Source organism: Coregonus clupeaformis, unplaced genomic scaffold (genome assembly GCF_020615455.1).
Source record: "Coregonus clupeaformis isolate EN_2021a unplaced genomic scaffold, ASM2061545v1 scaf0178, whole genome shotgun sequence".
NCBI classification, from domain to species: domain Eukaryota; kingdom Metazoa; phylum Chordata; class Actinopteri; order Salmoniformes; family Salmonidae; genus Coregonus; species Coregonus clupeaformis.
In genome coordinates, this window is record NW_025533633.1 from 496,177 (window position 1) to 511,007 (window position 14,831).

The window sequence follows — 14,831 nt, forward strand, 5'->3', positions numbered from 1 at the left end:
GCCACGTTGAAAGTCACTGCCAATGTTTGTCTATGGAGATTGCATGACTGTGTGCTTGATTTTATACACCTGTCAGCAACAGGTGTGGCTGAAATAGCCAAATCCACTAATTTGAAGGGGTGTCCACATACCTTTGTAGATATGGTGTATATTTCAAAAGCTGTCATGAAGCTGTCTTATGCTATAAATATATTTCATAGAGCTTTATGACAGCTTAAGACAGCTTTATCTTCACATTATTAAATAAACATGTTTTTTCCCCTCCCAGCTACTTGGTGCCTGTGTTTCCAACTGTGGGAAGATATTCCATCTAGAAGTGTGCTCCAGAGAGTTTGCCAGTGAGGTCAGCAACGTTTTAAACAAGGTCTGGATATTCACTGTCATTATGTGTAATGTTACGGAAATATGTGCTTCGATGATTGTTGTTGTATGAAACGTGTTGTGGTTGTATATAGTTTGAAGGGCCATACTACTGTAAGTATTTGTGTTTCAGCGCCGGCCGTCTGTTAATCAGCCGGTTACAGCTGCGTTTTCCACTTCATATTAACTAGCCTAATTTTCATTTAAAAGTTTCAGTTCGCTAGTCCGTCGCGCCATCTCCTGCTAAAATGAACGATATGCATCTTCTAGCGATCTATTGATACGACAGGCGCCTGTCAGTCACAAAGCCAGCGATGACAGGGAAACGCAGTCGGCTGTCTGTCCCAGCCCCCGGTACAATTTGTGTGCACTGTGGTTGGTTGGAGTCTAATTTATTTACATGGAGGAGGGAGAGAGCATGATGCTGGTGAATTTGCATGTGTCATGTAATGTAAGTGGTAATGATGAGTGGAAATCCACTTAGCCTAATTATTGTTTTCTGGCACATAGCCGAACCCTAACCCGAACCCTAACCCATAGCCGAACCTTAACCCTAACCCTAACCCGAACCCTAACCCATAGCCGAACCTTAACCCGAACCCTAACCCTAACCCATAGCCAGCGGTGTCGTGGCGTGTAGTAGGCTATTTACTGTGCTTTGATTGACAACTGAACAGCAACTCTTAAATGTCAGACTTTATTCATCTCCCATATCCCTTTGCCATTCATAAATCATGCAACGTGGTTATACAGGATGTCCATGGTATCGGATTGGGACAGTAAACCGAAGGATTTCCTAGGTTTCCTTTCCTAGGATGTCGGGGCTTGGGTTCACTAACCCTAACCCTAGGATGTCGGGGCTTGGGTTCACTAACCCTAACCCTAGGATGTCGGGGCTTGGGTTCACTAACCCTAACCCTAGGATGTCGGGGCTTGGGTTCACTAACCCTAACCCTAGGATGTCGGGGCTTGGGTTAGGGTTCACTAACCCTAACCCTAGGATGTCGGGGCTTGGGTTCACTAACCCTAACCCTAGGATGTCGGGGCTTGGGTTCACTAACCCTAACCCTAGGATGTCGGCTTGGGTTAGGGTTCACTAACCCTAACCCTAGGATGTCGGGGCTTGGGTTCACTAACCCTAACCCTAGGATGTCGGGGCTTGGGTTCACTAACCCTAACCCTAGGATGTCGGGGCTTGGGTTCACTAACCCTAACCCTAACCCTAGGATGTCAGGGCTTGGGTTCACTAACCCTAACCCTAGGATGTCGGGGCTTGGGTTCACTAACCCTAACCCTAGGATGTCGGGGCTTGGGTTCACTAACCCTAACCCTAGGATGTCGGGGCTTGGGTTCACTAACCCTAACCCTAGGATGTCGGGGCTTGGGTTCACTAACCCTAACCCTAGGATGTCGGGGCTTGGGTTCACTAACCCTAGCCCTAGGATGTCGGGGCTTGGGTTAGGGTTCACTAACCCTAACCCTAACCCTAGGATGTCGGGGCTTGTGTTCACTAACCCTAACCCTAGGATGTCGGGGCTTGGGTTAGGGTTCACTAACCCTAACCCTAGGATGTCGGGGCTTGGGTTCACTAACCCTAACCCTAGGATGTCGGGGCTTGGGTTCACTAACCCTAACCCTAGGATGTCGGGGCTTGGGTTCACTAACCCTAACCCTAGGATGTCGGGGCTTGGGTTCACTAACCCTAACCCTAGGATGTCGGGGCTTGGGTTAGGGTTCACTAACCCTAACCCTAGGATGTCGGGGCTTGGGTTAGCGTTAGGGTTCACTAACCCTAACCCTAACCCTAGGATGTCGGGGCTTGGGTTAGGGTTCACTAACCCTAACCTTAGGATGTCGGGGCTTGGGTTAGGGTTAGGGTTCACTAACCCTAACCCTAGGATGTCGGGGCTTGGGTTAGGGTTAGGGTTCACTAACCCTAACCCTAACCCTAGGATGTCGGGGCTTGGGTTAGGGTTTACTAACCCTAACCCTAACCCTAGGATGTCGGGGCTTGGGTTAGGGTTAGGGTTCACTAACCCTAACCCTAACCCTAGGATGTCGGGGTTAGGGTTAGGGTTCACTAACCCTAACCCTAGGATGTCGGGGCTTGGGTTAGGGTTCACTAACCCTAACCCTAGGATGTCGGGGCTTGGGTTAGGGTTAGGGTTCACTAACCCTAACCCTAACCCTAGGATGTCGGGGCTTGGGTTAGGGTTAGGGTTCACTAACCCTAACCCTAACCCTAGGATGTCGGGGCTTGCCAGACAGTGAGGCTAAAGTGAGTGACTCTAGTCAGTCAGTGTAGCCTACCGAATCACATCGGTGTGACAGCCGTTCATTTGACTTTACCAATTATCTGCAGATAAATGATGAAAACATTTTATGAAGATGGTGAATCATCACTGCAGGAACAACAGGTAGTGGAGAATCCACACATTAAAACGGAATTCAACAGTATTCAAAAATGTATTGACCTTTAGTAGGGAATCAACTAAATGTATTGAAAATTTATTAATTTGCCCAAGTTTATCATAAGACATGAACAGAATGCGTTAGTTTATCATAAGACATGAACAGAATGCGTTAGTTTATCATAAGACATGAACAGAATGCGTTAGTGATTTGTATTTCTTGCAACTTTCTAGAGGCAACGAGAATGCCGGTCTTTGTGTAGCCGTTAGCATTGATGCTAATGAAAACGGTCTTCTTGTAGATGGAAAGGCTTTCCCACAATCCTTCTCAATTAAATGTTAACTACAAAGTAGCCTATTCGTACCTGACAGAATTATATCATGATTATTTTCATCAATCCACTGGGTATTTATTCTACCGTCACATGGTCACTACAAAACCACCGCTAAACAACATCCTCATGCTAGGTGCTCACTTCCATTAAATACACCCAAAAATCTAAATTTCTCAGATTTTCCCAGACCTCAAAAGTGGTCTCCTGAAGTGTTTTTAAGAATTTTTGTCGACTTAGAACATCCAATTTAATAGTTTTTCTATAAAAAAATGTGATTTTTGTGAGTAAAAACTGGTAAAAACTGAAAGCTGTAAAAACTAAAGAAAGGGAATGGAATTTGGGAAGGAACACAACGGAATCAGGGCCCTACCTAATGATCATTTAAAATTAATTTAGGTGATGTTAAATCAAAAAGATATAATACTTAATATGGCTTTACATTCACTTTTTTAGCTACTTGTCTATAAGTAGGACTTGTCCCCCCCCCCCAAAAAAGGTCTGTAACACCATTTTTATGTCATTGTATAATGCAAGGATGCCACTTTACAAAATATAATGCATTACTATCTTTTTTACCATAGAGAATCAGAAAAAATGTAGACTGCCTTGGCTTCTGACGCATATTCAAGCCTGTCTCAAAATGCAACACTCTCCTTTTTAAGGCTCTCCTGGAGGATGGTTGGTCACCCTTGGTAGCCTATAAAATATTGCAACATTACAATTACAACCAAATACTTTGTCTTTACAAAATGATTCCCTCCAGGGCTCGAAATGTAGGGCGTCCCATCATCGCTGGGACGATAACCATTCAAAACAGACACTGGGACAGTTCTGGGACGACAGATCCAAAATTCATACAACCAATGCACATAAACATTTTTAAATTTACATTTACGTCATTTAGCAGACGCTCTTATCCAGAGCGACTTACAAATAGGTGCATTCACCTTATAGCCAGTGGGATCACCAATTTACAATGTTTTTTTTTTGGGTTGGGGTAAGGGGGGTAGAAGGATTACTTTATCCTATCCCAGGTATTCCTTAAAGAGGTGGGGTTTCAAATGTCTCCGGAAGGTGGTGAGTGACTCCGCTGTCCTGGCGTCGTGGGGGAGCTTGTTCCACCATTGGGGTGCCAGAGCAGCGAACAGTTTTGACTGGGCTGAGCGGGAGCTATGCTTCCGCAGAGGAAGGGGAGCCAGCAGGCCAGAGGTGGATGAACGCAATGCCCTCGTTTGGGTGTAGGGACTGATCAGAGCCTGAATGTACGGAGGTGCCGTTCCCCTCACAGCTCCGTAGGCAAGCACCATGGTCTTGTAGCAGATGCGAGCTTCAACTGGAAGCCAGTGGAGTGTGCGGAGGAGCGAGGTGACGTGAGAGAACTTGGGAAGGTTGAACACCAGACGGGCTGCGGCATTCTGGATGAGTTGTAGGGGTTTGATCCGTCATCCATACTGATATGTCTGCCAGACATGCAGAGATGCGATTCGTCACCTGGTTATCAGAAGGGGGAAAGGAGAAGATTAGTTGTGTGTCGTCAGCGTAGCAATGATAGGAGAGACCATGTGAGGATATGACAGAGCCAAGTGACTTGGTGTATAGGGAGAATAGGAGAGGGCCTAGAACTGAGCCCTGGGGGACACCAGTGGTGAGAGCACATGGTGCGGAGACAGCTTCTCGCCACGCCACTTGGTAGGAGCGACCGGTCAGGTAGGACGCAATCCAAGAGTGAGCCGCGCCGGAGATGTCCAGCTCGGAGAGGGTGGAGAGGAGGATCTGATGGTTCACAGTATCAAAGGCAGCAGACAGGTCTAGAAGGACAAGAGCAGAGGAGAGAGAGTTAGCTTTAGCAGTGCGGAGATCCTCCGTGACACAGAGAAGAGCAGTCTCAGTTGAATGACCAGTCTTGAAACCTGACTGGTTTGGATCAAGAAGGTCATTCTGAGAGAGATAGCAAGAGAGTTGGCTAAAGACGGCACGCTCAATAGTTTTGGAGAGAAAAGAAAGAAGGGATACTGGTCTGTAGTTGTTGACATCAGAGGGATCGAGTGTTGGTTTTTTGAGAAGGGGTGCAACTCTCGCTCTCTTGAAGACGGAAGGGACAGGAGGGGGGGGAGGAGGAGGATTCAGCAGGGAGGAGAATGTGGCAAAGAGCTTCCTAGGGTTAGAGGCAGATGCTTGGAATTTAGAGTGGTAGAAAGTGGCCTTAGCAGCAGAAACAGATGAAGAAAATGTAGAGAGGAGGGAGTGAAAAGATGCCAGGTCCGCATGGAGTCTAGTTTTCTTCCATGAGGCTGATGCAACAGATCAGATTATTTAGCTTAAAATGTTGATAGTTTTATTTATTCATATTATAAGCTCAACAGTGCGCACATTGCTGGCTGAATGTTCCAAAATGCAGGACAACACCGTTCTCCAAAGCGCACCTCATGCGCGAGTGGTTTCATGTGACAGAGATGAAAATACTAGGTAGAAATTAAGAAAGAGAGGAGCTCTAAAGATGCACCATCATGGGTCATAATATGACCAGAACATTAGAAAAATGTTGCTTTCAATGGCATATGGAAGTCTTTTATAAAATAATTCCATCAAAATTTCTATGGTCGTATTTTGGCTAGGCTACTTTGAAACAAGGCAAGAAATGCTTCATAAAATGACATAGAACGTCCAGGTTTTAAACAATTAAGTTAATGGTTAAATAGTTTCAAAATGGTGACTGCCTCCTCTCAGATTCAAGGTGGGTGAAGTGAGGTGCGCACAGGCACTGGCCTTCACACTCCGGTCTTGTGACTATTTGATCTGAACGAACCGTGCCTCGAGTATGTCGACAGAATGGAGCCTTTAGCTGAATCAGCTGAACATTGTATGCTGGAAAACACTCAGTTTGTTATTTTTGATTTAAACAAAACCGCTATTCATTAAATACAAATACAGAACTTGGATTCCACGACGCGGTTAGCTAGGACCGCTATTTCTTGTCCTTGAATCCCGCTTAACAGACAGGCTGAATCCCGCTTAACAGACAGGCTGAATCCCGCTTAACAGACAGGCTGAATCCCGCTTAACAGACAGGCTGAATCCCGCTTAACAGACAGGCTGAATCCTGCTTAACAGACAGGCTGAATCCTGCTTAACAGACAGGCTGAATCCCGCTTAACAGACAGGCTGAATCCCGCTTAACAGACAGGCTGAATCCCGCTTAACAGACAGGCTGAATCCCGCTTGACAGACAGGCTGAAGCCCGCTTGACAGACAGGCTGAAGCCCGCTTGACAGACAGGCTGAATCCCGCTTGACAGACAGGCTGAATCCCGCTTAACAGACAGGCTGAATCCCGCTTAACAGACAGGCTGAATCACGCTTAACAGACAGGCTGAATCACGCTTAACAGACAGGCTGAATCACGCTTAACAGACAGGCTGAATCACGCTTAACAGACAGGCTGAATCACGCTTAACAGACAGGCTGAATCACGCTTAACAGACAGGCTGAATCACGCTTAACAGACAGGCTGAATCCTGCTTAACAGACGGGCTGAATCCCGCTTAACAGACAGGCTGAATCCCGCTTAACAGACAGGCTGAAGCCCGCTTGACAGAGACGCTAAGCTGCTAGCCATCAAGCTAACGAAGTTGGTACCAGATGAGTTTTCCAATGGAGCCCTTTTTGTCTGGAGAACTAAATGAACGGTTCCAGCGCTGTAGGAGCTGTATCTATTACGCTTTGTTTCAGGACAAACCGGATCACTCAGAGTTCCAATGCGGAAATGGTTTACTTGCCGAGGATTATAGTCTTGAGGTGGCTTCCTTGATCACGCAGGTCGCCAGCCTACGTAAGAAACTGGGGAGAACGCAGAGTGGAATGTTTACATTTTCTACGCCGGTGGCTGGACGGCGTTCACCCTTGTTGGATGCATCTCCGCCTTGTCGTTTGTCATTATCCGACTGGCCGGTGTTGCCCGGAGCTCCCCCATCTGATAGCGCCGTCGAAGGAGCACAGCATGAGGAGAAAGGCAATCAACGATGGTCGCATGTCAGGATCCGTGGAAGCCGAAGACAGCGACCTCCCGCAAAGCAGTCTACACTCCCAACGAGAGGCCCGGAGCGGATACAAACAACGAATAGTTTCGCCTTCCTGGAGCCTGATCTTCCTGCTCCTTCGTGGCTGGGGGTGCCTGTGTCTGCGGCCGCAGTGCCTACTACTACGATTTCGAAGTCGATGTCGGCAACCTTCCGTCCCTGCTCTGGATCGAGCGGGGCTTCTCCATCTGTCAGAGGCCTGCGCCGGGAGCTACGTGCTCAGGTTATCCTGCCACTCACCCGTCCATAGAGGGATCCTGCCACTCACCCGTCCATAGAGGGATCCTGCCTCTCACCCGTCCATAGAGGGATCCTGCCTCTCACCCGTCCATAGAGGGATCCTGCCTCTCACCCGTCCATAGAGGGATCCTGCCTCTCACCCGTCCATAGAGGGATCCTGCCTCTCACCCGTCCATAGAGGGATCCTGCCTCTCACCCGTCCATAGAGGGATCCTGCCTCTCACCCGTCCATAGAGGGATCCTGCCTCTCACCCGTCCATAGAGGGATCCTGCCTCTCACCCGTCCATAGAGGGATCCTGCCTCTCACCCGTCCATAGAGGGATCCTGCCACTCACCCGTCCATAGAGGGATCCTGCCTCTCACCCGTCCATAGAGGGATCCTGCCACTCACCCGTCCATAGAGGGATCCTGCCTCTCACCCGTCCATAAAGCGTTCTCCGAATCCTATGAAGAGTGGGAGTGGGCGGATTTCCTGGTCCTTCTCGCCAGCCGTGATTTTGGGCAGCTCCATGGTAAGAAATGTGACCATTCCTGGTACAAAAACAATGTCCTATCCTGGAGCTCGAGTAAAATACGTTACTAAGCTGGTCCCGAATGTACTACGTCAGGACATGGAAATCGATTGTATCGTAGTCCATGTGGGTTTTAATGACATTATGAAGGGCAGCTCTGAACAGTTGTAACTGGATTTTAAAGAGCTGATTGACTCTCTGCTAGACACTAACAAAAAAGTGCTAACAGTCAGTATCTGGATAACGTGTGAAATGCTTGATAATATATGTGATATCAATAGAGAGGTATACTTTCTGGGTGATTTAAATATTGACTGGCTTTCATCGGGCTGCCCACTCAAGAGAAAGCTTCAAACTGTAACCAGTGCCTGCAACCTGGTTCAGGTTATCAATCAACCTACCAGGGTAGTTACAAACAGTACAGGAATTAAATCATCAACATGTATTGATCATATCTTTACCAATGCTGCAGAAATTTGTTTGAATGCAGTATCCAAATCCATCGGATGTAGTGATCACAATATAGTAGCCATATCTAGGAAAACCAAAGCTCCAAAGGCTGGGCCTAATATAGTGTATAAGAGGTCATACAATAAGTTCTGTAGTGATTCCTATGTTGTTGACACTGCACTTGACACATTTTTGAAATAGCTTATTCCAGGTACTAATAAGCATGCACCCATTAAGAAAATGACTGTAAAAACGGTTAAATCCCTGTGGATTGATGAGGAATTTAGAAATTGTATGGTTGAGAGGGATGAGGCAAAAGGAATGGCAAATAAGTCTGGCTGCACAACCGATTGGCAAACGTATTGCAAATTGAGAAATCATGTGACTAAACTGAATAAAAAGAAGAAGAAACTACACTATAAAACAAGGATAAATGACATAAAGAATGATAGTAAAAAGCTTTGGAGCACCTTAAATGAAAGTTTGGGAAAAAAGGCAAACTCAGATGGCTCATTCATCACAAAACCAACTGATACTTTAATGATTTTTTTTCATTGGCAAGATTAGCAAACTTAGGCATTACATGCCAGCTACAATTGCTAACACTACACATCCAAGGATATCTGACCAAATTATGAGATTAATTACAAGACAAGCATTGTAATTTAGAATTCCGTAAAGTGAGTGTGGAAGAGGTGAAAAAATGATTGTTATCCAGGCTCTGTCGTAGCCGGGCCGTGACCGGGAGACCCATGGGGCGGCGCACAATTGGCCCAGCGTCGTCCAGGGTAGGGGAGGGAATGGCCGGCAGGGATGTAGCTCAGTTGGTAGAGCATGGTGTTTGCAACGCCAGGGTTGTGGGTTCGATTCCCACGGGGGGCCAGTATGGAAAAATAATAATAATGTATGCACTCACTAACTGTAAGTCGCTCTGGATAAGAGCGTCTGCTAAATGACTAAAATGTAAAATGTATCAACAATGACAAGCCACCGGGGTCTGACAACCTGGATGGATAATGACTGAAGATAATAGTGGCTGATATTGCCACTCCTATTTGCCATATCTTAAATTTAAGCCTACTAGAAAGTGTGTGCCCTCAGGCCTGGAGGGAAGCTAAAGTCATTCCGCTACCTAAGAATAGTAAAGCCCCCTTTACTGGCTCAAACAGCCGACCAATCAGCCTGTTACCAACCCTTGTCCCATAGGGCGGCGCACAATTGGTCCAGTGTCATCTGGGTTTGGCCGGTGTAGGCCGTCATTGTAAATAAGAATTTGTTCTTAACTGACTTGCCTAGTTAAATAAAGGTTAAATAAAAAAATTTAATTTGGAAAAAATGGTGTTTGACCAGATACATTGCTATTTTACAGTAAATAAATTGACAGCAAACTTTCAGCATGCTTATAGAGAAGGACATTCAACAAGCACAGCACTGACACAAATGACTGATGATTGGCTGAGAGAAATTGATGATAAAAAGATTGTGGGGGCTGTTTTGTTAGACTTCAGTGCGGCTTTTGACATTATCGATCATAGTCTGCTAGTTTCAGAGTGGGTGGCAAGGAATAAGTTAGTCCTAAATATTTAAAAAACTAAAAGCATTGTATTTGGGACAAATCATTCACTAAACCCTAAACCTCAACTAAATATTGTAATAAATAATGTGGAAATTGAGCAAGTTGAGGAGAATAAACTGCTTGGAGTAACCCTGGATTGTAAACTGTCATGGTCAAAACATATTGAACAACAGTAGCTAAGATGGGGAGAAGTCTGTCCATAATAAAGTGCTGTCTGCCTTCTTAACAGCACTATCAACAAGGCAGGTCCTACAGGCTCTAGTTTTGTCGCACCTGGACTACTGTTCAGTCGTGTGGTCAGGTGCCACAAAAAGGGATTTAGGAAAATTGCAATTGCCTCAGAACAGGGCAGCACAGCTGGCCCTTGGATGTACACGGAGAGCTAACATTAATAATATCCATGTCAATCTCTCCTGGCTCAAAGTGGAGGAGAGATTGACTTCATCACTACTTGTATTTATGTATTGAAATGTTGAATGCACCGAGCTGTCTGTTTGAACTACTGGTGCACAGCCCGGACACCCATGCATACCCCACAAGACATGCCACCAGAGGTCTCTTCACAGTCCCCAAGTCCAGAACAGACTATGGGAGGTGCACAGTACTACTTAGAGCCATGACTACAACGGGGCTGTAGTGGAACAGGTTGAGAGCTTCAAGTTCCTTGGTGTCCACATCACCAACAAACTATCATGGTCCAAACACGACAAAGCCTATTCCCCCTGAGGAGACTGAAAAGATTTGGCATGGGTCCTCAGATCCTCAAAAAAGTATACAGCTGCACCATCGAGAGCATCCTGACTGGTTGCATCATCAAATTTGATTTGACTACATGGAACTCTATTCCACATAAAGGAACTGACGCAAGTAGTAAAATTAGATTTAAAAAAAAACGGATAAAAATACACCTTATGGAACAGCGGGGACTGTGAAGCAACACAAACATAGACACAGACACATGCACACACACACACAATAACATACGCACTATACACACACTTACACATGGATTCTGTACTGTAGATATGTGGTAGTGGAGTAGGGGCCTGAGGGCACACAGTGTGTTGTGAATGTATTGTAATGTTTTTAAAATTGTATGAACTGCCTTAATTTTGCTGGACCCCAGGAAGAGTAATGGGGGATCCATAATAAATACAAATGTTAATTATCCTTCATTATATTTGTGAAAAATGACTGCCGTTTAGCCTATATTTATGTAATTAAGTCTCATTAAAGTTTGGCTCCATTTTCTGATACCTCCCTCATGTCAGCATCGGTTTGGACATGAACCATCACACCACCACCACCATGCTTCACCTTTAGTCCCTATCCTATGTTGGTGTGGGGCTCCATTTCCCTCCGTCATGTCAGCATTGGTTTGGACATGAGGCTGTAGTCAATATGCAGATCACCTTCACTTTGACATGTAGGCTTTTAAATGTATGTACATGAACCATCACACCACCACCACCATGCTTCACCTTTAGTCCCTATCCTATGTTGGTGTGGGGCTCCATTTCCCTCCGTCATGTCAGCATTGGTTTGGACATGAGGCTGTAGTCAATATGCAGATCACCTTCACTTTGACATGTAGGCTTTTAAATGTATGTACATGAACCATCACACCACCACCACCATGCTTCACCTTTAGTCCCTATCCTATGTTGGTGTGGGGCTCCATTTCCCTCCGTCATGTCAGCATTGGTTTGGACATGAGGCTGTAGTCAATATGCAGATCACCTTCACTTTGACATGTAGGCTTTTAAATGTATGTACATGAACCATCACACCACCACCACCATGCTTCACCTTTAGTCCCTATCCTATGTTGGTGTGGGGCTCCATTTCCCCTCCGTCATGTCAGCATTGGTTTGGACATGAGGCTGTAGTCAATATGCAGATCACCTTCACTTTGACATGTAGGCTTTTAAATGTATGTACATGAACCATCACACCACCACCACCATGCTTCACCTTTAGTCCCTATCCTATGTTGGTGTGGGGCTCCATTTCCCTCCGTCATGTCAGCATTGGTTTGAACATGAGGCTGTAGCCAATATGCACTTAGGCTTTTTTATTTATGTCCTTGAAAAATAGATTTGAATATTATTCCAATGTTATTAGCCTTGGTCCAATTCTGATCTGAGTAATTGTTTTATATTATGAATTTAGTGTAATTTTTGTTTTTTACTTGTCCATTCGAACAGACAAAATGAGAAAAAAAATCCAGAAAATCACATTGTAGGATTTTTAATGAATTTATTTGCAAATTATGGTGGAAAATAAGTATTTTGTCTGTCATAGTTGACGTGTACCTATGATGAAAATTACAGGCCTCTCTCATCTTTTTAAGTGGGAGAACTTGCACAATTGGTGGCTGACTAAATACTTTTTTCCCCCACTGTACTTCTTGTCCGGCATTTTTTTTTTTACTTGTCCCGGACAAGTGTTAAGGTCGAGCCCTGCTTAAGACTGATGGTAACCATTTTACATTTTTTCATTTGAACCTTTCAAGGCCCAGTGCAGTCAAACTGAGATTTTTCTTGTGTTTTATATATATTTTCGCACGGAGGTTGGAATAATACTGTGAAATTGTGAAAATGATGATAATTCCCTTTCATTGTAAGAGCTGTTTGAAAAGACCGCCTGAAATTTCAGCCTGTTTTGGTGGGATGTAGTTTTAGCCTGCCTTGTGACATCATCAGGCTGTACATGAGTTAATAGACCAATAAGAAAGAGTTCCAAACCTCTCTGCCAATAACAGCTGGTTTTCCCCTCCCCACGCAGACCCCTCCCAGACAGGCCTGATAAGAAGCTGTTGTTCCCCAGACCTCTCTGCCAATAACAGCTGGTTTTCCCCTCCCCACGCAGACCCCTCCCAGACAGGCCTGATAAGAAGCTGTTGTTCCCCAGACCTCTCTGCCAATAACAGCTGGTTTTCCCCTCCCCACGCAGACCACTCCCAGACAGGCCTGATAAGAAGCTGTTGTTCCCCAGACCTCTCTGCCAATAACAGCTGGTTTTCCCCTCCCCACGCAGACCACTCCCAGACAGGCCTGATAAGAAGCTGTTGTTCCCCAGACCTCTCTGCCAATAACAGCTGGTTTTCCCCTCCCCACGCAGACCACTCCCAGACAGGCCTGATAAGAAGCTGTTGTTCCCCAAACCTCTCTGCCAATAACAGCTGGTTTTCCCCTCCCCACGCAGACCCCTCCCAGACAGGCCTGATAAGAAGCTGTTCCCCAGACCTCTCTGCCAATAACAGCTGGTTTTCCCCTCCCCACGCAGACCCCTCCCAGACAGGCCTGATAAGAAGCTGTTGTTCCCCAGACCTCTCTGCCAATAACAGCTGGTTTTCCCCTCCCCACGCAGACCCCTCCCAGACAGGCCTGATAAGAAGCTGTTGTTCCCCAGACCTCTCTGCCAATAACAGCTGGTTTTCCCCTCCCCACGCAGACCACTCCCAGACAGGCCTGATAAGAAGCTGTTGTTCCCCAGACCTCTCTGCCAATAACAGCTGGTTTTCCCCCTCCCCCACGCAGACCACTCCCAGACAGGCCTGATAAGAAGCTGTTGTTCCCCAGACCTCTCTGCCAATAACAGCTGGTTTTCCCCTCCCCACGCAGACCACTCCCAGACAGGCCTGATAAGAAGCTGTTGTTCCCCAAACCTCTCTGCCAATAACAGCTGGTTTTCCCCTCCCCACGCAGACCCCTCCCAGACAGGCCTGATAAGAAGCTGTTGTTCCCCAGACCTCTCTGCCAATAACAGCTGGTTTTCCCCCTCCCCACGCAGACCCCTCCCAGACAGGCCTGATAAGAAGCTGTTGTTCCCCAAACCTCTCTGCCAATAACAGCTGGTTTTCCCCTCCCCACGCAGACCACTCCCAGACAGGCCTGATAAGAAGCTGTTGTTCCCCAGACCTCTCTGCCAATAACAGCTGGTTTTCCCCTCCCCACGCAGACCACTCCCAGACAGGCCTGATAAGAAGCTGTTCCCCAGACCTCTCTGCCAATAACAGCTGGTTTTCCCCTCCCCACGCAGACCCCTCCCAGACAGGCCTGATAAGAAGCTGTTGTTCCCCAGACCTCTCTGCCAATAACAGCTGGTTTTCCCCTCCCCACGCAGACCCCTCCCAGACAGGCCTGATAAGAAGCTGTTGTTCCCCAGACCTCTCTGCCAATAACAGCTGGTTTTCCCCTCCCCACGCAGACCACTCCCAGACAGGCCTGATAAGAAGCTGTTGTTCCCCAGAAATGATTTGATATTGAGATAAAAACTGCTGCATTTTTCTGTGACTCAAATATATAATTTGAAAAACAAACATTGTGGCAATTAATTAATTAATATGTTGAAGTAAAACACGTGTAAATAAGACTAACCCCCTGGCCCCTGGGCGCGGCGCAGGCTACTGTTTCTAATTGGCTGGCTACTTTATATACTTGTGGAAAACACTGGTGTGTGTGTGTGTGTCCAGGGCCACCCTAAGGTGTGTGAGAAGTTGAAGGCTCTGATGGTAGAGTGGGCAGAGGACTTTAGGAGCGACCCTCAGCTCAGCCTGATTTCAGCCATGATCAAGAACCTCAGGGAACAGGGGGTCACCTTCCCTGCTGTGGGCTCTCAGGTGGGTGTGGTAGGCTAATGTGTGCTTATAAAATATTAGAGATTAAACACGTTGCTGTTACTGGACTATAAAGATTCTGAAGCGGAATAGGGCTGCATTAATTCTGAAGCAGAATAGGGCTGCATTAATTCTGAAGCGGAATAGGGCTGCATTAATTCTGAAGCAGAATAGGGCTGCATTAATTCTGAAGCAGAATAGGGCTGCATTAATTCTGAAGCGGAATAGGGCTGCATTCATTCTGAACCGG

The 14,831-nt window shown here is 46.4% G+C and overlaps 1 protein-coding gene across 3 annotated transcripts in view; it reads left to right on the forward strand.

The window, feature by feature from the left end:
• Nucleotides 1-14,831, forward strand: part of stam (signal transducing adaptor molecule (SH3 domain and ITAM motif) 1) — a 53,430-nt gene that overhangs the window by 8,158 nt on the left and 30,441 nt on the right. The window contains exons 4-5 of one of the 3 annotated variants that reach the window (XM_045213962.1): nucleotides 269-343; nucleotides 14,438-14,584. In XM_045213962.1, coding sequence (XP_045069897.1) covers nucleotides 269-343; nucleotides 14,438-14,584 — 222 coding nt within the window. Of the gene's footprint in view, nucleotides 1-268; nucleotides 365-14,437; nucleotides 14,585-14,831 lie in introns of all 3 variants that reach the window. The other 2 variants (XM_045213961.1, XM_045213963.1) reach the window with 2 other exon arrangements.